We start from the raw sequence: 23,646 nt of genomic DNA on the forward strand, positions 1-23,646 counted from the left end.
AGTAAAGGTCAAACCCAGAAGCTTGTCAAAACACGGAGCCTCACCCAGACGAGAGCCATCCATCACAATTGATGCCAGTAGGTGATCAGAGCGTTGATGATGTAAGGATAGGAGTTTGGTTTTGGATGCATTAAAGGTTACCAGCCACATCTTCCCCCACTGAACCACGCGCTCGAGATCAGAGGAGAGAGAATCAGAGAGAACTTTTTCATTTACAGCCTTTGATGTGTTGCCGTAGATGGTCGTGTCATCAGCATAGATGTCAACGAATGATTTAAGTATGTGTTTAGGGAGGTCATTGATGTAGATCAGGAAGAGAGTTGGGGCCCAGGATTGACCCCTGAGGGACTCCAGCATTTATATTGCAGGCCTCCGATTTTTGTCCATCTACCACTACTCTTATGAGCCTATCGGAGAGAAATGATTTAATGATTGAGAAAACATTTCCCGTTATACCGTAGCTGGAAATCTTGTGAAGTAGACCCTTATGCCATACCTTGTCAAAGGCCTTTGATATGTCAAGAGCAATTGCCCTAGAAAGGAAGCCTTTATCAAGAGATTTACTTATCCTGTGGGATATAACCGTCAGCACATCTGCGGTAGATCTTGCAGAGCGGAAACCATATTGTGTGTCACTAAGAAGGTTATTCCTGCTGAGGTGGTTGACTATTTCTCTATTTAATATGGATTCCAGCAACTTACTCATAACACACAGGAGACTTATAGGTCTTTATTGAGAGGGAGATGACTTATCACCTGAATTCTTAAATATAGGGCAAACTGAAGAGGTCTTCCAGGGAGTCGGAAAGCACTTATCCTTATGGCAGCGCTAAAATAGTTTCGTAAGTATGGGAGCAAGTTCTGGTTGAAGCTTTTTTAACACTATAATTGGGATGCCATTAGGGCCAGTTGCTTTACTGGAATCTAGGTTCTTTATTAGCTTGGCGACCTCATGCACGGATATTTGTATGTTACCTAGCTTGTTCTGTGTTATAGGAGGAAATATGGGGAGTTGATGGCCTTCGTCGCATAGGGTAGAATTAGCTGCAAAGTTCTTTGCAAATAGTTTGGCCTTGTCTGGAGCTGAGGAGATGACCTCTGGTCCGTTGATAATGGTTGGGATAGAACGCACACTTCTGTTCAGGATCTTATTTGTTATTTGCCAGAACTGGTGGGATCCAAGTCGCTGATCAGCTACCTTGGATTTAACAGACTTGGCATATAGCTCTCTTGCATTTTTTATTACTCTTTTACAGTGGTTGCTGGCAGACCTGAAAGCAGCTTTAGTCTCAGTGCATCTATTACGTTGGTAGCTATGGAAAAAGTGATTTCTGTGTGCGATAGCAGCAGCACATTCTGGGGAGAACCATGGCTGGCTGTTAGGCTTTTGTTGAAATTTTTTAGATTGTATGAATTGGTCTATGCTTACAATTAACCATTCGGTCAGATCTGATACTATAGAGGACACATCCTTTTTTTTTTTTACTTCTCTGCATAAGTACCATTTTTTGTTTATTAAATTGTTAGGTGAAAGTACAGTACTCATGCAGAGAGTGATCCGTGTTGAAATAATAACGTTATTATTTAAAAAGCCATTCTTAACATGGGAAGGGGAGGGTGTTTTGTACCTAATATGTATTTTAACCTTACAATTGAATAAAAAACATATAATAAAACTTTAATTACACCTGGAAATACGATTTAAAAAATAGCGCGGACCACTCTCTGTATTAGCACCAAATATTATTTAAGCAAGTTACCAATACGTAAAAAAAACTGTACTTTTACCAACCAATCTTATATTGAAAAAAAAAACTCAAAAAGCAAGCGACAAACTTTTTTTTCCTTATATAATAAAGAAAAAAATGACTTATGTTTTTTTTGTTTTTTTTACTTATCGAGTAAACAGAAAATTAAATCTACTTCGTTTTGTCAATTCGTGGCTGTGAAATGAATCGAACCGGAAGTTCAGTTTTATCAAAAAAAAAAAAAAAACAGGTTCGCACTAACGGTTACGATAATATATTTATTTTATTTATAATATATTATATATATATATATATATATATATATATATATAGACTTGTGTGTAATATATTGAGTTCGTGTAATGCAGTAAATTTTCATATACCACTGAGTTTTAAGCCAACTTAAGCAGTAAGCTACAAAATTATAATATTTCATAATTGAGCATTAATATACTGTGAAAGCAAAATAAAAACTTCAAAAAAGGTGTTGATGACAACAAAAAGTGTATTTCGTTTTACGTTACAATTGTTTCCATGTTCTGGTCTATTATTCTATAGAATCCCTTAGGTATATTATTCAGCGAGCATATAAAAAATAATATACCTAAGGAATTCTATAGAATAATAGACCAAAACTTCCCCCAATTAATAAATTAAGCAAAATAATAAATAGAAACGTCCAGAAACTTTACTAACACTATAATCAGCTCCAACAATAGAAAAATCAGCAAAATAAGGAACAATAACGAACTAGCATCAAATGAAAGTATTCTAAGCAGAAAATGTAATTGCAGAATACCTGGGAATTGTCCGTTTGGTGGGAAATGACCAACCTCGGAAATAGTGTATAAATGCGAGATAAAAACCTTAGAAGATGTATCTGGGAGCTACGTGAACAGTGTTTAAGGACAGATATAGAAACCACGTAGTATCCTTTAAAAAGGAACCTAAGATAGAAACTAATAGGGATGGCGTAAATGATAGCAGAGGGTGGGTACAAGAATCAGCATTAAAAATAAAAACAAAAAGAGGAATACAACTGCATTAGGTGATTGGGTCAGGGAACTTAACAGAAATAATGAAGATTTTGAATTAAAATGGTCAGTAGGGGACAGGGGGAGGAAGTACAGCCCCGGGAAATCAAAAAGATGCAATTTATGTTTATTGGAAGCCTTCTACATAGTGAATTCCAAAGAGGAAATTTTTAATAAAAGACTAGATGCCATACAGGGATGTCTTCACGGGAATAGATTTCTACTATCACGCCTTAAATGTAACTGAGTTATAACTTTTTACAACAATAAGGATCATCGGATGCTAGGATTAAATTTTAATGTAGAGTTAAATAGCTAGAAATGTTATAATCTAAATGAAGGATCCAAATCTAACATGCGAATATAGTTTCTATTATTCTAAACCGGGTAAAAAATATAAATAAAGTATAAAATTAATCTAAGAATAGAATTTTTTCCATAACGGTGAGCATTTTTCTATTCAGTTTTTCTATTAATGGTGAAATAGGTGATACCCTCTTCAAATCAATAAAACAATTTAACAATAAACTAGGTAATATTAAAAATTAAATTAGCAATTTGGGGACTGAAAATTAATTTAATTGATGTTGTCATCTGACATCTTAAGTTGGTAGAATCCTTATTGATTTACTTATTCACTTACTTTACTCCTTGTTCTAATTTTTTTACCCATAAATGCAGGTGTAGACATCTTCTCATTGTAGCTATTGGGTGGTTTTGCTGTCAGAATAATAATTAGAGGGTATATACTATTTTATTTAGATACCCAAGAATACAACACACGAATTATAAGACATGAGCAGCATAAGTGATTAATAACAGATGTGGGTTAAACCCATGGTAAAAACCAATTTTTTAAGATTAAAAACATAATTTATATCCTTAATTTGTTAACAAATAAGCCATCGTAGCACGTCCTGGATCTGTCTGATTAAATTAATTATTAAATCATAGACGCCTTCTAGTAATCAATAGACCGAAACCATCAAACGACCTGAATTATCTCCGTTTAGCTGTTATGGGAAAAAAAATCGACCCCGTTTCAAACAAAATTAACTAGTAGCAATTAACAAAATAATTGGATTATCTCCCTTCATAATTATCTTTAGTAACGATATGAAACCGTATTCAAGTAGAATGACAATGAATTTTAAAACATTAAATAATAATAAATAGATTAGAATATTTTACTTGAAATGTACAAGGATTTATATATATATATATATATATATATATATATATATATATATATATATATATATAATACAGACTTTTTATTTATTGTCATATTCAATTAAACTTTGAACCTAAAATGGTCTTAAATACTAAGTACTAAAACAACGAGAATCTGTAAACATTACTTGCCACTAATACGAAACTAAAATTAACCGTAACGTTATTGCTAGGTTGTTACGGCCATACTATACATATAGAAATAAAAATGAAAAAATTCTTCTTATAAAAAAAAATTATTATTGGGAAATAAAGAAAAAGCGAGATCTAATTTAGGAACTCAACGAATGGGATATCTATTAAAAAAATTTAAATGGCTTAGGGTTTTCTGTGGAGACTTCTAATGACTCTGCTCTTAAATGAGGATACGAAAATTAGGTGATATATTAATATTTAAATGAACTTTTCCGTAGCTACCGCAAAGGTAAATATTTCTCACATCCTTTTCCCGTCAAGGGAGTTTTTCCTTTTTTTTTCTTTTTTTTTCTTTCTCTTCAAAAATGCTCTATTGTCAAAAGTATTTTTATTCATAAAATCTGACGAAATGCTGGTTTTTGAAAATTTTCAAACCATATAATGTTTGAAATTGTCGACTGGACATGGAAACAATTGTAACGTAAAACGAAATACACTTTTTGTTGCCATCAACACCTTTTTTGAAGTCTTGATTTTGCTTTCACAGTATATATATATATATATATATATATATATATATATATATATATATATATATATATATATATATATCAAATATATGTCAAAACATTGTTAATTCAGGACTCGCACAGCAGTTGCCGATTAGCGTAATGGTAAGGAGCCTTGACAGTCGTACAGGCAGTCGGGTTAAAATCCTGGCTTGAGGTAGTTGCCTGTCTGGCCTCACTGATGAGCTGTGAAACAGCGAATTAGTACTGTATGTTGATGACTCTATATATATACTAGCAAAAGTACCCGTCGTTGACTGGGTTCAAAAACAGCCTACAGAGAACGGACTCAGATTTACGAAAGTATGATAGGTTATGAAAAGGAAGGGTTGTAAAGAGATAGCTTCGAATTTGAGTGCATCAAAACCAAAGCAAAATATGATGAAAGTAAAAATAAAATAGATAACCCCCATAATTTATTATACCATACCTGTTCACACTGAAACACTTATCACAATATTCTGTGGATCTATATTAAAAACCCTTGTTAGACTTTGTGACATATTTCCATTCTATGGAGGTCAGGTGCGAACGAACACCCCATAATTTTATTATACCATATTTCTTTAAGCTGAAACATAATTATCAAAGTATACCTACGCAGATAGATATGAAAAAGTCTTTATTAAAGTGTGTGCCTATTTCCATTCTATGAAGATCAGGCGCGAACGCAGACACCACAATTTTATTATATCATCCCTATTTAAGTTAAAACATACTTATCAAAGTATTATTATGTACATCTATATAAAAAAAAAACACTTGTAAACGTTTTTTTTTAATTTTTAAATTTTTTATTTCCATACTTTGTGGACTACCCCACAATTTAAATGAATCACCATTATGCCAGATAAAACATACCCATTCGTATGTCTCGATACATTTTCTATCATTATATGTGGTCAGTTTTCTATAATAGTCAACCATATAGGAGCATATTCGTGACCAGACACACACACAGACGTTCAGCTTTATATTATAGATATATTCAATCATGTAGTGAATAAGAGAAGTTTGCTAGACATCCAAATAAAAAAGCTCGATACGACGACAGAAGAAAGTAGAGCTTAATATAATAATGAAAACTATAAACCGAAATTTACATGTAAAATTATTTTTCGACAAAATACCTTCATTAAATAAAGACGGTTAATATATCCCTATTCCACAGAGTTTAAAAGAATGCAAAATTCTTCTCTTTAGAGGAAAGAATTAAGTTAACAAATTATATAAATGGTAGAGGTAAAGTTGCTAGTTTTAGCATTTAATGAAACTGCATTATACGATGGCGGTCATAGAATGCAAAGTAATATTTGCGGAATGTTTGTCAAGATGAATAAAGAAACAGGAAGAAAAAGGAGGGAAGAACACAAACCGGAATCGGCAATTCAAAGGTGTATTATAGTCATTCGTAGATATCAAGAAGAGAAGGAAGTATATATTTATTTTCAGAGTTTCAGACAGTCTCAATAGACAACGGTAATATTTGGGGATAATTCAATCCTATATGGTCGAAGTTAATAATCTAAAAACTGTTAAAGAATGAGATTATATTTGTCGTCGAGGAAATGCGAATAAACACGAAGTATCAAATTCAAGAATTTTAGGATAATATAGAAATAGTACTATTCACAATGTAATAAAATCGATACTTTTGAACGAAGCTAATACTTAAAAAATGTTTTCTACACGTAGCAATGGATTATTTGAACTACAGATTAATTAAATTTTAAAGGCAATTCTGCCAATTATAATAAATTATGAGAATAATTATTCTAATGATACTGAAATGAAAATTAAATGTAATAACTGTTATGATTATAATTCCAGTTGACTATTTTAATAACGAAGATAAAATAGCGATCATTGGATGAAACATACCAATCTTGATAATAATAATCGCGAGATAAATTAGGGTACTATTTGTGTCAATGATTCTACTAACACTGTCAGTCATGACAATTATAGTGAAAATGACAATAATAATAATAATAATAATAATAATAATAATAATAATAATAATAATAATAATCCCAGACTTAAACAATTTAATTTACGCAGGCGACAAGAGGGTAAGTATGAATTTCCAATCAGAAAAAAACAGCCGGGGAAAAGATGATCAACAAAGCCTGGATGGGGAATGAGACTAGAAACCCAAATCAACAAACATAAAAAAGAAGCCAAAACGATAAACAGGAAGAAATCGATTTGGAGAAGAGGGAAAATTTGAAATGTGACTAGCAGGGAGAGGCTAAACAAGAAACATGAAGAACTGAACCAAAAATTAGAAGCAAAAGAAGGAAGATTGAGGCGACATAGATACATATCTGAACATTGCAAACAAAACAGAACATTTGAAAACAATGAAAGCCAATTCTACTAAAATGTGAATGGAGGAAAAACAAAAACAGAACAACCAAACTCGATAGAATGGAGTAAGATATGGGAAGAACGACGGGATCACAATAGAAATGCCGAATGGCTGAAAGACATGACAGAAGAATTACAACAAATCGAAAAAGGAATAGTGAATGGAATCAGCAAGGAAACCCTAAACAAAACTATGGGAAAATGGCAAATTGGAGAACAGCAGGGCACGATGAGATACATGCATACTGGTTAAAAATTTCCCAACATTACACGAGAAGATGTATACATGAAACAGACGTGCCAGATTGGATGACAAAAGGCAGACCACACTGATACAGAAGGACACAGAAAGAAACCATCCTCAGCAGCTATAGGCCTATCACGCGCTTACTCACTAACAGCACAACTGAGGGAACAATTTTACCATTCTCTGAATAATTGTGAGCTTCTCCCCGAGGAACAGAGAGGATGCCAAAAAAGGAAAAAGTGGAACATAAGATCTGCTATATATAGATCAAAAGATCCTAAAAGAAGGAGAAGGAATTAAGTCATGGCATGGATCGATTACAAAAAAGCATATGACAAGATCCTCCAAGCATGGATAATAGAATGCTTTAAAATGTATAAAATACCAAATAATATTATCAACGTGATTAAAAATGCAATGACAACATAGAGACTGGAACTGACAGCTGATAGATAACACATAACAGAACTCAACATATGAGGTATCTTCCAAAGATATTCACTATCACCATTACTATTAATCATAACCATGATGGCCCTGAACAATATACTCAGAAAGTGACAAGCCGGATAAAAGTTCTCTAAAACAGAGGAAAAAATGAACCACCTGATATATTTTGATGTTTTGAAACTTTATTGCAAGTCCCAAAAAGGAACTAGAGACACTAATAAACGCTATCAAGATATTAAGCCAGGATATCCGAATGGAGTTTGGAATGGAAAAGTGCGCACTACTAGTTATAAGAAAAGAAAAACCTGGAAACGACAGAAGACAGAAACGGAGATGCGGGCACTAGGAAAACAAGACGCCTATAAATACTTGGGAATTCTGGAATCAGACATCATCAAAGCAGCAGAAATGAAAGAGAGAATTGAAAAGGAATACCTCAGGAGAACAAGAAAACTCGTAGAAACTAAATCATATAGCTGAAATCTAATAAAAGGTATAAACACATGGTCAGTATCACTAGTAAGGTACTCTAAACCGTTCATATAGTGGACTAAAGAAGAACTGGAACAGCTCGATCAGAAGACCAGGAAACTCATGACCATACAGAATGCACTCACGACCATACACCCACATGACGATGTTGATAGACTCTACATGAAAAAAACATGGGGGAGAGAGCTGGAGTGTATAGAAGACTGTGTGAATGATATAAGAAAAGAATTAGAAAAATACATAATGCAAAATAATGAAATGATAATTATGTCAGCAAGAGACATTGAAAAAAATCGACAAAATAGAAAACAGAGGCAAAGGATATAACGAGAAAAGAAAAATGGGAAGAGAAGCAACTATTCTGAAGATTCATCAGAATGACAAAAGATAAGAATAACGAGAACACCTGGCTATAGATGTGAAAAGGACAAGTACACCGAGAAATTGAATCTCTAATAACTGCAGAATAAGAAAACTCGATAAGAACCAACCACATCAAAGCAAAGATCGACAAAACACAAGTAAACAGCAAATGCAGACGCTGTGAAAAAAGAGACGAAACGATAAACCATATAGTAAGTGAATGCAGCAAACTGGCCCAACAGGAATATAAGAACGACCACGACTAAGTCGGGAGGGCAGTACAATGGGAATTATGCAAACAAATGCATCTCGAACGCACAGACAGGTGGTACAAGCATAAGCCGACAACAATACTTGAAAACAAGAATCACACAATCTTATGGAATATGGACATACAAATGGATAAACCCATCCAAGAAAAAAAAAATGAATGTCGTAATAATTAACAAGAAAAAAAAGTCCTGTCAAATCGTAGACTTTGTTGTCTCAGCTGACAACAGGGTGAATATCAAAGAAAAAGAGAAACGGAGAAAATACACAGAGCTAGCCAGAGAGCTGAGAGGGGTATGGATGATGAAAAAAATAAAAATATCTAGAATAGTAGGAGCACTATAAATAATTCCGAAAAACTTTGAAAAAAGAACGAGAGAAATTTGAATCAGAAGAATGGCTGCGAAGATACAACGAATAACGATAATGAAAACAGCTGAAATATTAAGGAAACCCCTTGAATGCGAAGATTAATACACATGAGCCATATGCACGGGTCAGACAAACTATGGCATAAGCAGAACATAAAGAAGGGTTACATGGAACCACGAACATTGAAGCTGAATATCTACAAATTCTCTATTCCCTCACCCATCTCCTTCCATTGTCCCATAATCCCCCCCCAAAGAGAGATGCCAAATAGTCGGGAAAGGCCAAGAGCGAGGAGAGTCTGCTGACTAGATCTCCGCTGGACAAGTGCGAAGAGAACTGGGACATTGTGGAAGCTTATTGCCACTCAAATTCTAGTAGAGATCAATGGTCGCTACCAGCGATAAATCAATCGTAAGCAGCTGTTGCGATAACTCAAATCCATTTGCAAATATTATCGAAAGAGGTGGAGAGTACTGGAAATCTGGAGAGACTTGTTGTCACTCAGCTTCGAGGGAATACCACATGGTGTTTTTTTTTAAGTACGGATCTTTGATGACATGTGTGAAAGCTCCTTGTGAGCCAATAATAATAATATTGATAGCAATAATAATAAAAATAATGGCAATATGTTAATTATGATATCTGATATAGTAGTCTAATGATGGATTTAAAACGGCTATGTTGTTAGAGCAAAGTGGGTGTTTTCATAATCTTGAGTAATTCGTTATGATAGATAGATAGATATTCATTTGTAATATAATTATAGAGACTAAATGAAGTAGCATGATACAGTCTCATTGATAACTAAAGAAACTGTTTATCATGTTACTGAGAAGAAAGCAAATTAAGGGTCAGTACATTATTCAAAATTGAATAATTGTAAGATAAATAAGGTATAGGGCCTATGTGGGACTAGTTATTAGGCAGTAGATAAGATGCAAAGGAAGTTAAGTGATTTCAAAGTTGTTATATTTGCATTTCCCATTATGTTTGCATTGGAATATCAATTCGCTTGTAGTATTAATCTACATGATAAACAGTTTCTTTAGTTATCAATATAGTTCAGATTGACATGATAAAAATGGGGCAAAATGAACGCCGAGTTGAGCAAGAAATCACCAATCAATGGGTAGTGTCTTACAATCCATATTTATTGCGGTAATTCAACTGTCATATTAATGTTAAAATTTGTTCATCAATTAATTAAATCAAGTATTGCATCAAATATATATCCGAGGAATCAGATCAAGCTGTTTTTCAGTTACAAAATGATGAACAAGCCAATCATCACGAATCACAGCCAATATCAAAATATGAGACGTGTCATCATCAGAAGCAGCATAGCGAATTCTTGGGCATCCTACACATGAACATTTTCCACCAGTGGTTGGTTTGGCAGTTCACTTTTAAAATTGGCAAAGAGTCCTATTTAATGAGGAAAATGCATTACAGGCTGCACTTTGGCCTCCACCTCATACAACTTTGACAGGTTTTTTTCCAACTCTGCAAAGATATGACTTTGCAAAGACATTGAAGCATGCTGAATTGCCACAATATTATATTTGCAATAAAAATACAAAGACATGGAATCGTCGCAAGAGGGGCATTTTGATAGATGTCGTTAATGAGTATGGCATGGTTTCAAAAACGCAGGCCATTGTTATGATTTACACAATTGACCTAAGAGCTGGAGAGTGTTATTTTTTGCGAATTCTACTGAATGAAGTGAAAGGACCCACTTCATTTCAAGATCTAAAAATTGTTGATGGCAATATATGCTCGACATTCAGAGAAGCTTGCCTTGCCAGAGGGCTTTTGGAGAATGATGACCATTTACAATTAGCCATGGAAGAAGCAAAGATTTCGCAGTCAACTGAAAACATGAGGTGCCTATTTGCAATCATCCTGACGGCATGTTCACCAAGAAATCCATCACAGCTTTGGGAAACCTTCAAAGAAGCATTGTCAGATGATTATTTAAAACAACATCGAAGGTGTATCAATGATCCAGATGCGTCAGTCCCGGATTTGATTTTCAATCAAGCTTTGTGCTATTTAGAAAACAAAGTCCTCATGATGGGAGGACTTGCCTTGACAGCATATGGCTTGCAAACACCAGCCCATATTGATAATGAGCAGCCTTGTTGTGAGTACAGACGTGAGATAAATTACAATCAGGAGGAGCTGGCATCTAAGGTAAACGACCAATATCCAAACTTAACAGAGGATCAAAGAAATGCTTATGCAGCATTTTTGAGATGGTGAATAGTGAAAGAGCAGATCATGAAAACATTATGTTCCTTGATAAACCTGGAGGAACAGGGAATACTTTTCTACAAAATTTAATTTGGGCAAAAATTAGGTTAGAGAAAAACATTGCGCTAGCAACTGCATCAATTGGGATTGCGACAACGCTCTTAGAATGAGGGCGTACTGTGCACAGCACTTTCAAAGTGCTATTGAATACATATAGAATGAATGGGCTTGCATTCTCTCTTACTCGGAACTCTAATATAGGCAAAGTAATATGAGACACGAAAGTAATAATTGTTGATGAAGCTCCAATGGCTCATAAAACTGTTTTTGAAGCAATTGGTCGAACATTGCTGGAACAGGTGTCAAAAAGCCAATGGGCGTTATTCTAACTTTATTATCGTGGGACTTCCGTCAAATTTTGCCTGTTGTAAAAAATGAAACAAGGGCAAACAGTATTAATGCAAATTTAAAAGAATCTGACCTTTGGAGAAATATCTTTGTAAATAACCTAACAACAATTATAAGGGCTTATATGACAAATTTGAATGGAAAACATCCGGATTGGATTGCTGAGCGAGCAATTGTTTCTCCTCTAAATTCGAATGTCAACAAGTTAAATAATTGGCTAATGGCTGATTTTCCAGGCCAGGAAAAACTTTACAAATCTATTGACAATACTGTAGATGAGGATGATACTGTTAAATATCCAACAGAGTTCTGGAATCAATTGAGCTTTCTGGAATGACTTCCCATCTTCTAAAAGTTTAAGTTGGTTGTTCAATCATGATTTTGAGATCATTAGATCCACCAAAAATAACAAATGAAACAAGATGTATTATAACTAGATTGCATGACAATTTGATTAAAGCAATGATTACAGCCTTATAAAGGTGAAACTGTTCTTATTCCAAGAATTCCACTAATGCCAAGTGATAGCGAGTTGCTTTTTTGATTTTCGTAGTCTACAGTTTCCAGTGAGGCCATACTTTGCCATGAGTATCAATAAGAGCCAAGGGCAAACATTCAAAGTTATTGGAATTGATCTGAGACCCCCATGTTTCAGTCATGGCATGTTTTATCTAGCAGTTTCGAGAACAGGAACTCTAAAATACCTCAACATATTAGCCAATCAAAGAAAAACAAGAAATGTTGGTTACCCAGAAGTTTTGGTTTAGAACCTATAATTTAATGAATATTAAAAAATGCAAATTACTATTGTGTAAATAAAATATATCCGCAGCAAAGCTCGGGTAAATCGGCTAGTATATATATATATATATATATATATATATATATATATATATATATATATATATATATATATATATATATATATGTTTATTTTATTTATTTATTTTCTGTTGTTATTGTTAATTTGATAATTATTTTTTATCGCTATCCTTGAGTAAAGTTTATCCTGTGTACACAATTGTTTGCTATTTCTCTCCTACAGTTTAATAGCTGTTGGGGTTCTTTAAAGTATAGGATAGCAAATTTCTCATGAAGGCATAATCTACATGGATCGTCTAGGTCTCTACATGTGTTTTCTTGTCTTACAATTTTCCACTCGACTACCGGCGAGCGTCCGCTTTCTTTGAGTTCCAAGTATTGGTTTGCTTGTCTTTTCATTCGGTGTATTTTTTTAATTTTTGAACGTACTTTTGTGGTCATAATATATAAAGTTAAGATAGAAAACACAACACAAATCTCATTATAAATTTATTTCAACCTGCAAGTATTTTATCAAATGAGAAGAGTTGGTGACTGACATAATAGATTAAATTTGCATCTGTTTTTGTATTCATTTAGAAAAGGGACAAAAGAAAGGAAAGGGGGAAGAGAGTAGAATGATGTAGAGGTTATAAAAGGGGGGATAAAGAAGTTTAAAGAGAAAAATTAGAAATAGAAAGATGGATACATTATAGATAGAGGGGGGAAATGAATACAGAGAAACAAGGTTGAAATGACGTAGAAAATAAAGGAACAAGTATACAAGTAGGAAGGTATGGAAAGTGGCACAGAAAATACACGTCGGCTGACATAGAGAAGAAATTTCGAACGTAAAAGTCACCCCCTAACGTTAAGCTAAAACGTTTAACTAGGAAAACAAATCACTCTATTTTATATTTTTATTTTTCATTTATTAAGTTTAAATTAAAATTCCACTGGAATTCGTCTTGCTAGTAAATATAAGGACAAAACAAAAACAATAGCATGACGTCGAAAATGTTACCTACACACACACACATACACACACATATATATATATACATATATATACGCATACATACATACACATATATACAATATATACATATGTGTATATATATACATAAATTTACATACCCACAATTAACTGTATACAACTACACACATACAGAAACACATACGTATATATACAAATGCATACATATATATATATATGTATATATATATATATATATATATATATATATAGAGAGAGAGAGAGAGAGAGAGAGAATTCTGTATTTATATAACCTATCTATCCTTGTGTTTATCAAAATATCTATATATCAGTCTATCGTTGTCACAAAGAAACTGCCTATATTTCTATTGTTTGGTAAATTAGTCATCCGTCTCTACATGCATCGATATACACCCTCAAACTTTATCTATCGATCTACATATCTACCTACCTATTTATTTATTACCCTATCTCTATTATTTTATCTGTTTCTCTATCTTATAAATTTACTCCTAACTATCTCTCCACTTCTTCATCTGATTCTCGAACTTGAACTACGTCCTGTGCATCTATCCATATGTCTTCATTACAGGTACTACTCTTAGAGGAAGTCAATATTCTATTTATTTAAGTAGATATACTCTCACCCACGAATAGATTTAAGTGCATACATGGAGATGGAGTTTTTCCAAACACCTACTTATTATTTCGAAGGAATATGTTACGGTAATTTACCCATGTCCACATGATTTTCCTAGCTATAAATCGTTGTAGGTAATACTCTTAGAGAAAGTCAATATTACAGTCAACTCTGACGATTGGATCGAACTGTCTTGCTGCTAATTTCTTTGTTTTTATACTGCGTATCTTAATGATATTTGTTTACTCAATTCTCCTCATATGTTTATTTCTGGCCCTCAACAAAATGACCGCAAATTGACTATGAGGACCGTTGAGAAACCCAAGGAAGCTACGTAGATATTTTTAATATCCGTTCAGCATTAAACGTTCCAGTCATAGCCATATTTTATTTTACTTTTTCTTTCTTTGTTTATAAGTTGTTTTTTATTTGTTAATCTTATAGTCATTTGCTATCGATTTTAGCACAAACAAAGCAAACATCTCTCCACAAAATTCACCAGTTATAAACAAGTTGGTGGAAATTTAAGCTTTAATCTTGACGGTTCAGCTTAATAAATGATTATGAAGAATGTAGTTTAACTAATCTGTTTGTTTACATTTATATATTACAGGTTGTGGAACAGCACTTCGTATTGTAATGGTCGCTACAGTTTTGGGGGTTGAGAAAATGTCCGCAGGTTACAGCATCTTGTCGTCAATGATTGGAATTGGATATACTGTCTATCCACTTATCACTGGTATGTAATAAAAATCATATCTGATATAATCTTTTATGCAATAATTTGTCTACGGGACCAATAACCAATCGATTGCTTACTTTTGTCAATTTATAGGCTTTTGTGTTACCACCTTCCCATATATTTCGGATTGGATCTGAGAGTAATGAATCTACTGAATGACTCTACGTTTTCCAATATTCCTAAATCGGAACTTAACCAGCGAATCAGTCAAGTACAGAATGCTTCTCGGATTTTCTTTACTCTTTCCTTCCAGGAACAGTCATTCGACTACTTTGATAGCTGACAAAATCCATGTGTTACATAAACTGGAGTTGTATTACGGTTATCCGTTAACTAGAGTAATGAAACTTCCGGTTTCTCATTTGAGTTATTTTTTTTTTTCAAATTTAAATTACAATTGTTTTAATTTGTTGATATTTTTCATTTAAAAACCAACTTTTTAAAATTTGATGGTAAAATGGCGTAAGTATTATAATAAATAATGAAATTGTGTTAATAATTTCAAAGTGGTTTAAGCACCATTGTTTATTCAAATTAATACCATTAGAACACTGTCATGCATATAAAGTACCTTTGTGTGATTTTTCATAAAAATTGGCTAAGATGTTTTCGAATCCATAGGGAACGAACTCACACACAGACACACATAGATCTTTTTATATAATAATGGATCAAGATTTCAGTAAAAATCATTAATCAATAAAAATGTAATATAATTAACAACCGTTGGCACGAAAAGAAACACATATACAACACATTTCAGCAAACACAAATCAATTTATTTTTCCAACCTGCATAACTGTAAGAGGTGAAAATTGAGTGTAAGTTTTATTATCTCCGAGTATGTTATCGTCATTTTTACTTAGCAAAACACTAGTAATTAAAAATTGTGTTCACAAATTTTAGAATTAGAAGATAGTAAAAATAATCTGACACAATTACATGCTCTGAGTGTGAGGGGAGGTTGCCAGTAGGACTTAGGGTACATGATGCACTCTGTCTTTTTTACTGTTTCTTAAAGGATGAAACAGTGACAGTCACACACATAGATCATTCATGATATACTTTAACCGCCTTAAAAACGGATTTCATAAGAATCTTGTATTGAAATCAAAAAGGACATTTTCGAACACTTTCAGAGGATTAAAACTATGCAGAAAAGTAGATAAGCATTTTTCTTGCATTTGGTAACAGTTATTTTTTGTATATATTACTCACCTCTATTTTTCGGCGTAAAGTATTTTACATCATTGTCTAATACTCAATGTTAATGGAGGTAAACATATTACATTGATAGGAAACTAATTATCATATTTAATTATTTCATGAAAAATCTAATTGATTTCGTTCATTTCAGGAATCGTATACGACAGGACACGCTCGTTTGCGTTCGTCTTCAGTCTGGATGCAGCATTTGTTTCTGTGGGAATCATCTTATCATTTGGACTCGTATATGCACAAAAGAAAGGGAAATTTTACAACTAACGAAAAGTTGCAGGCACAAAAGAAAATTTAAATACATTCGAAGCCTAGTGTTATATAGTGGTTATCATGTAACACTAGCACCCAACACCCGGAAAATAACCCCGTAATTCTCTCTTAACAATGCTCATTCTTTAGATAGAAAATACGTATATAACCTATTGCACTATCAGACCATACCAAAACACATCATTCCCCCCACCCTGTCGGATTGAACCCATCCGGAAACAAATTTATTCTTACCCTTCTTAATATGCATAACTAACGTAACTTCCTTATAAATCCCCATTATATACTCAACATAACTCCTTAAATCTATCCCCAATACGACCTTTGGGTTACCTTTATAATCTAATCTTTTTCTCCTCCATTTAAAGCCAAAATTTAAATTTACATTACCCCCCATACCCCCTGCCATTAACACACAGGAAAATATCATCTAGGTATTCCCCCCACATAGGAGTTAAACTTACACAATAATTAAGAATGTCTCTAGCACACTCAAATCGGAGATATTCTTAATCAAGTTAAAAAATATCACGGCTATTACAAAAGACACCCATCCTCATCAAAAATGGCCTTAAAGTCTCAATATATCCCCCTACCCTAACTAAAGCAGAACTAAACTTTTACGTCCATCGCCTCCCTTCTTCGCTGACTTCTAGCACAACCTCTAAACCCCACCCCTACTCAGCACTTTTGGTCTATTTCTCATCAGTTTTTTGACTTTTCTAATCACGACCTTATTTTTCACCCAATGCCTCGACTTGTCTTCATCGAAGACCTTCCCCAGCAAATAACTATTTTCTTTGCATATCTTTTTTTTTTTTTTTTTTGCATACACAAAAAAGACACAGGAAATAACTGCACCATCTATCAAGGATAATTCATTTGAAATTCCGTGGATCACAAATGTGGAAACATCAATACACACACTGGAATTAACGGACACTCCAAATCCTCTGTCCTCATAAAAACAGACAGAGGTAAATCTTCTTCCTTCGTCCAAACTCAACTACTAAAAAAAAAAAACAACTTTTTTTTTTAATATGCAGACGTTGTACAACCAACAATAATGTGCTTCTTTGAATCACTATCTAAACTGTTAGAAGACCATTTCCTCACAAAGAAACCTACATAGATAGATAGATAGATAGATAAATAGATCTGTATATATATATATATATATATATATATATATATATATATATATATATATATATATATATATATGTAAATGTTGGTTCGTTCGGAATTAATTGTCTAAAAAACCACTGGACGGATGGCTTCCACGTTTTGGTATAATATGTTTACTATATCCATGTGTGTTTTTATATATTTCTTTTTAATTATAACATTATACTTAATTTTTCTATGATAAAAAGGTGGATTTCTTTGTACCGAGAGGCCATTTTTTTATTTAGGGACAAATATTTATTACCGCTTCCTGTCACGTGACCAGTGTTACAATTTAGCGGTTTTCCTGCTATATCTGGAGATTTCGTTTACAATCTAGCGGGAAATTCTAGAAAATCATGAGGTATTTGGCACCCACACACCCGCATTAGATTATTAAAAAATAAAGAAAAGCGCTTGAAGATATTCAATGTAAGCAAAAAAAAAAGTAGCATTTATTGCCTTTGGTAACAATCATTATTGATTATTTGTTTTGTTTTTCACCTTTTTTCGACTAACCATTCTTAAATCTCACTATAAAATCGATTTTTCCAAGTACATTTTAGGTAGGGGGGATTCCAACCTCCGAAGTTTGGGTTTGTATTACTGTACACATAGATTCGAAAAAGTTGTTAAAAAACAAATATATAACAAATAAATGTTATCAAAGGCAAGATAAGTTACTTTTCTGCCAAACTTGATATATTTTCGTGTTTTTATTCAATGTAACATATTTATTCAGCTCGAAAAACATACAGTGTTTACCGATGTATTCGAAAATTCAAGATGGCGTCTCACACACTCTTTAACACCGTAAGTTTGGAAAAAGGTGTTATAAATAAAAAACTATACAAAATACTATTAAAAACCCGCCGAATATATGTCAACCTATGTCACAGTAACATGTATTGAGCGAGTTTTTAACAGTATTTTATCCGGTTTTTTATTTATAACATCTTTTCCCAAACTTACCGTGTTAAAGAGAGAATCAGACTCCATCTTGAATCTTCCAATACATCGGTAAACACTGTATGGTTTTCGAGCTGAATAAACATGTTACATTGAATAAAAACACGAAAAATATATCCAGTTAGGTAGAAAAGTAACTTATCTTGCCTTTGATAACATTTATTTGTTATATATTTGTTTTTTAACAACTTTTTCGAATCTATGTGTACAGTAATACAAACCTTGATAATGTAACCATGTGATTGAAATTTAATTTAAATTAACCACACGTGGTCGCAAAATGAATGCCGACGCTCAAAGTGTATACACATTTTGACTCCTCCCTTTACTTAAAAATTCACCAAAAATCAGGAAATTAACGAATTTTAATGAAAATTGCAGTATTTTTTAAATAATGATCGCAGAATATAATGAACTAATTATTTTTACTTAACTCTTAGTGAAAATGTTTTATTTTGTTTAAACAAAAAATACCTTTACTAAAGTTATGGTTTTCAGTAGTAAATAAAAACGCAAGAATTTATTTTTTCTTCTTTTAAAGCATCGTAATTTGTAACAATAAAAAATAATTTTTACAGTAACATTACGAAAAAAGCCCCTAAAGTCCGTAATTCTCGCATACTATTCAGGAAATTAAAGATTCAATTAGATTCCTATTTCAGTCACCTAAATTATTTAGGGTGAAATGAGTTTAGGAATTTATAGCCAAACCTAAATATTTTTTTGGTAAATATCCAGATACGCTACTACAGAACACCGACCACTCTAATTTGTTTGGGGGGAGGTGATGTTGGGGGCGCGCGCCAACATCACATCCGCCCCCCCCCCGCTCGCGCTCCCAATGTACAAAGTAAAATCTTCGGAAAATGTTAAATGGTGTTCTAATTGGTAAATGTCGGTGCGTTACTTACGGAAAATTTGAAAATTCGATGTTCCAGGTAAAAAAAAAAAAACAGATAAATTACCCCCCTACTCCAACTTGGTGTGCTTTCCTTTTCTTATTTTATTTCTTTTTCAGCTAATTTTACATTTTCCACCAAAAAAGCGCTATAATGTATTTTTGAAAATTAGAAAATTCTATGTCCTGAAAAAAAAATCCCCTCCCCCCCAACGTAGTTTGCTTGGTGAAGCCCTCGTTTATGCTACAGCGTGTATGCGCGTAGCATAAACGGAAGCTGCAAAATGGTGGAAAGAAGTTCGTGGGTTCAGGGGTAAATACCATGCAAACGGTAAATTTGCCCCAAGTTTGACTATCAGATTCATTGTCAGCGACCTCAATTACCTATAAAAAAAACAAATTAGAGTGGTCGGTGTTCTGTAGTAGCGTATCTGGATATTTACCTTTTTTTTCTTGCTTAAAAAAATAGCATTAATACAGTAAGTTAGGTAAACTGACTTTTTCGTTTAAAAATGGAATTATTTCCCTTTCGTTATTAACTTTAAAAAACAAAATTTTTTTTTTGTTAACAAATATTTTGTGTATTATATATACATAAAGTACAATTGTCGAATGTTACTGTTTTGATTATATTCGTTTGGGGGGGGCACAATTAAAAATTAAGAAAGATTAAAACGAAGCGAAATTTAAGTTTCCTTTCCATTTTTACAACAACCATAAAACAGTGCATACTCAGCAAGTGTTATCGTAATTTATAAGCATATTGAAACACTAAATCAACATTTTATTTATTTTTTTGCATAATTAATGATGGAAGTATTTTTCTGTTTATTTTCTTAACATCTGTTAAAAAAAAATAATAATTTGTACCTTCTCTTGAAAAAAAGAATCAAACTTTTCTCTACTTTCACATGTGTTCCATTTTAACAAACTGAGCCACAGCAACGCGTGGCAGGGTATAGCTAGTATATATATATATATATATATATATATATATATATATATATATATATATATATATATATATCTGTATTGGATTTTTAAAATATTGTGTCACTGGCTCTATAAAATATAGCTCTTTTAAGTGCTGTTATAGTCTCTAATACCCCTGCTAAAAATTACCAACTTAGCATAAACCAGATATCTCGTGTAAAACCATCCCCATAGCTACAACATATCTACACATATGGTTAAAAAAGAAACCTTCTTCAACCTACCGTATATTCTCCCCCAGAAGTTAAACACACATACTGTTCGCAAACATTAAACATACAATGATAATATGCTATACATCTATTTACATTATATATTACTGACTACACTCCTCCTTTATCACAAAGATCAATATAGTTCCCCCAAACAGCGTCAATATTTTGTTTAGCTCCTAATGTAACTATCGCTATAGGTCGGATTCTCATTATGTTACCTAGTATCTGATTAGGCTTCGAAATACCATGGTATGCAGAGTTCCTTTTTACTCAAATACCCCAATTGCTGTATATCCATATTAAACAAATGAATAAATCTATATAGTCTTTATATCTTCATTTTCTCTCTTTACTGATTCCTATATATATATATATGTATATATATATGTGTGTGTGTGTGTGTGTGTGTGTGTGTGTGTGTGTGTGTGTGTGTGTGTGTGTGTGAAATAGTGGAATATAATTGAAAAAAATACATTTCCACAGGAAAAAAAATATGTATATAATGCTGTGGAAATACAATTTTTCCAATTATATTTAACATTTTATATATACAAATCCTAAATTTAATTAGGTCAATGTGATTACATAGAATATAACAAATAAATGACAATAAAACGTCAATGCATGTCAACGGAAATAAAGTTATAAATTGTAAGATAGTCAACATCATGAAATTTGGAATATAGAAATGTGTGTATATATAACGGTCATATAGTTTGATTTCCTACGATTTAGATCCACTGAAACCCCTGTGTTTATTAAAGAGTGCTTGATAAATGACATAGCAATTATATAGTATGTTTTTTATACAAGCACTATTGATTACATATGTGCATACATGTTTCAGTGGATCCATTCATTTTGCATATAAACAATATTGTAGGTGTAACCTAAACCCTGGATAAAAAGGGGTTTCGTGAGGACGAGTAGGTGAGGTTAGGGAGTGGAGATGAGGGAAAGGGGGGAATAAGGATTGAATGAGGGGGAAGAGAGAAGGGGAAACACATAAGTGGGAGGACTTTCTTATGGCTTTATTTAAAACAAAATATTGGTCACTTTAGTTTAAAGACGTAAGTATCTTTACTTTGAACTAAAGTGATCCTTTATGTACATATACATATGTATATGCAATAAGCATACAATACATATATATATATATATATGTACATATATATATATATGTACACATATATATATATATGTAATAAGCGTACAAAATATATATCCTGAAAAATGCAGCGAATGACAACCAAACGTCAAACAAAAATAATAATTGAAATTTCGAAAGGTCAATTATAATAAATCAATGTCGAATGCAGCAGCACCGGAATCAATTATCTAAAGAGAGAAATGTCACACGTCGAAGATCACTGGAGATTACATAACAGCGGCCTGCAATGAGTTGAGAATTCTTCTTGTTTTGGAGAGCAAAGGCCGAGGGTCAGTCGTCGATTTCCTGTGTATGTGTCTTCTTCCCATCAACACAAACAATCCCTCTTCACTCGTTGGACTCATGATCGCTCAGAACCAAAACCCACAATAAAGCTGTCGTTATCTTTATCTTTTATTCTTTTTGTTTATATATATATATATATATATATATATATATACTATTGCTGTCGAAACCAATTTAGGTGACCGAAATAGGATTTGAGCAATATTTAAATAATTTGTGATAAAAATGGAAGGGTTATAAATACACACACTCACTCTCACACACACACACACACACACACACACACACACACACACACAAGCATGCATATATATATATAGTTTAGTGGAAATAGTAATTAATAAAAACTGAAGAAAGTGCTCAATACTGTTGTAGAGCAAATATGCGTTTTATTTTTTTATTACTGTATCTTTCTGTTAAGTAACATTATTGTTTCAGCTACTCGGCCGTTTTTTTGCCGTTTGTAGCTTCCTTAGACTTTTACAGAAATATATATATATATATATATATATATATACATACATATATATATATATATATATATATATATATATATATATAAGTTGTTCCTTCTTATGAAACGGATTTTTAATTTAATTATAATTTGAATTTTTTTAATTTTAAATTATCAATCACATTACTTAATATATATATATGTATATTATATAACTATTATATATATATATATTTAAGTATTTGACATTATTTTCTCTCTGTGTGTTCTTGTCCTCTTTAAGTAACTGATTTTTTTAAATATTAACTTGAAGATGTTTTGTTTAACTCTTCCATTTTTTTTCATAAACTATTAAAATATTGGTCAAATCTTATTTCAGTCACCTAAATTGGTTTCGACGATACTCATAAACAAATTATTTTATTTAAACTATATTTTAGTAAAAAGAACATTTATGTTTTAGATGACGATTTATTTAATATTATTAAATAAATGAAAGAATTAAATAGATTATTTATTTAGGTAAATAGAGTATGTCAAAGTAAAGCACAGTCGATTTTTTGAAGTATAAATAGAGAATTACCTCAGTCGAAAAGGATTTGTTATCCTTTGACCGACGATGACAGACCGGATACTGAATGTTTAATTATTTATTCAAAAATATTTTTACCATGATAGATACTACATTTGGAATTATTCATCAATAAAACTCATTTTATTTACAAATATTTTTAATGATTTCTTCAAAATTTCACATGCAAAGAAATGGATTTTTCGCGGATATTTTTATAGTTTAATCGATGAAATTATAATTTATTATTTAACTAAAAAATAATTTTAAAATAAAAAAATTAGTTATAGTCTTTTCATTACATC

At 32.4% G+C, this 23,646-nt stretch overlaps 1 protein-coding gene across 1 annotated transcript in view; it reads left to right on the forward strand.

The window, feature by feature from the left end:
• LOC145278332 (monocarboxylate transporter 9-like) overlaps positions 1-17,745 on the forward strand; it is a 50,989-nt gene extending 33,244 nt beyond the window's left edge. Inside the window, exons 7-8 of the mRNA XM_080130624.1 lie at positions 14,999-15,124; positions 16,485-17,745. Of these exons, the coding sequence (XP_079986750.1) occupies positions 14,999-15,124; positions 16,485-16,612 (254 nt within the window). The 3' untranslated portion in view covers positions 16,613-17,745. The remainder of the gene's footprint in view (positions 1-14,998; positions 15,125-16,484) is intronic.
• Positions 17,746-23,646: the final 5,901 nt, after the last annotated feature.

The sequence above is a fragment of the Euprymna scolopes genome, chromosome 6 (genome assembly GCF_053919585.1).
Source record: "Euprymna scolopes isolate OS-2025 chromosome 6, ASM5391958v1, whole genome shotgun sequence".
Taxonomy (NCBI): domain Eukaryota; kingdom Metazoa; phylum Mollusca; class Cephalopoda; order Sepiida; family Sepiolidae; genus Euprymna; species Euprymna scolopes.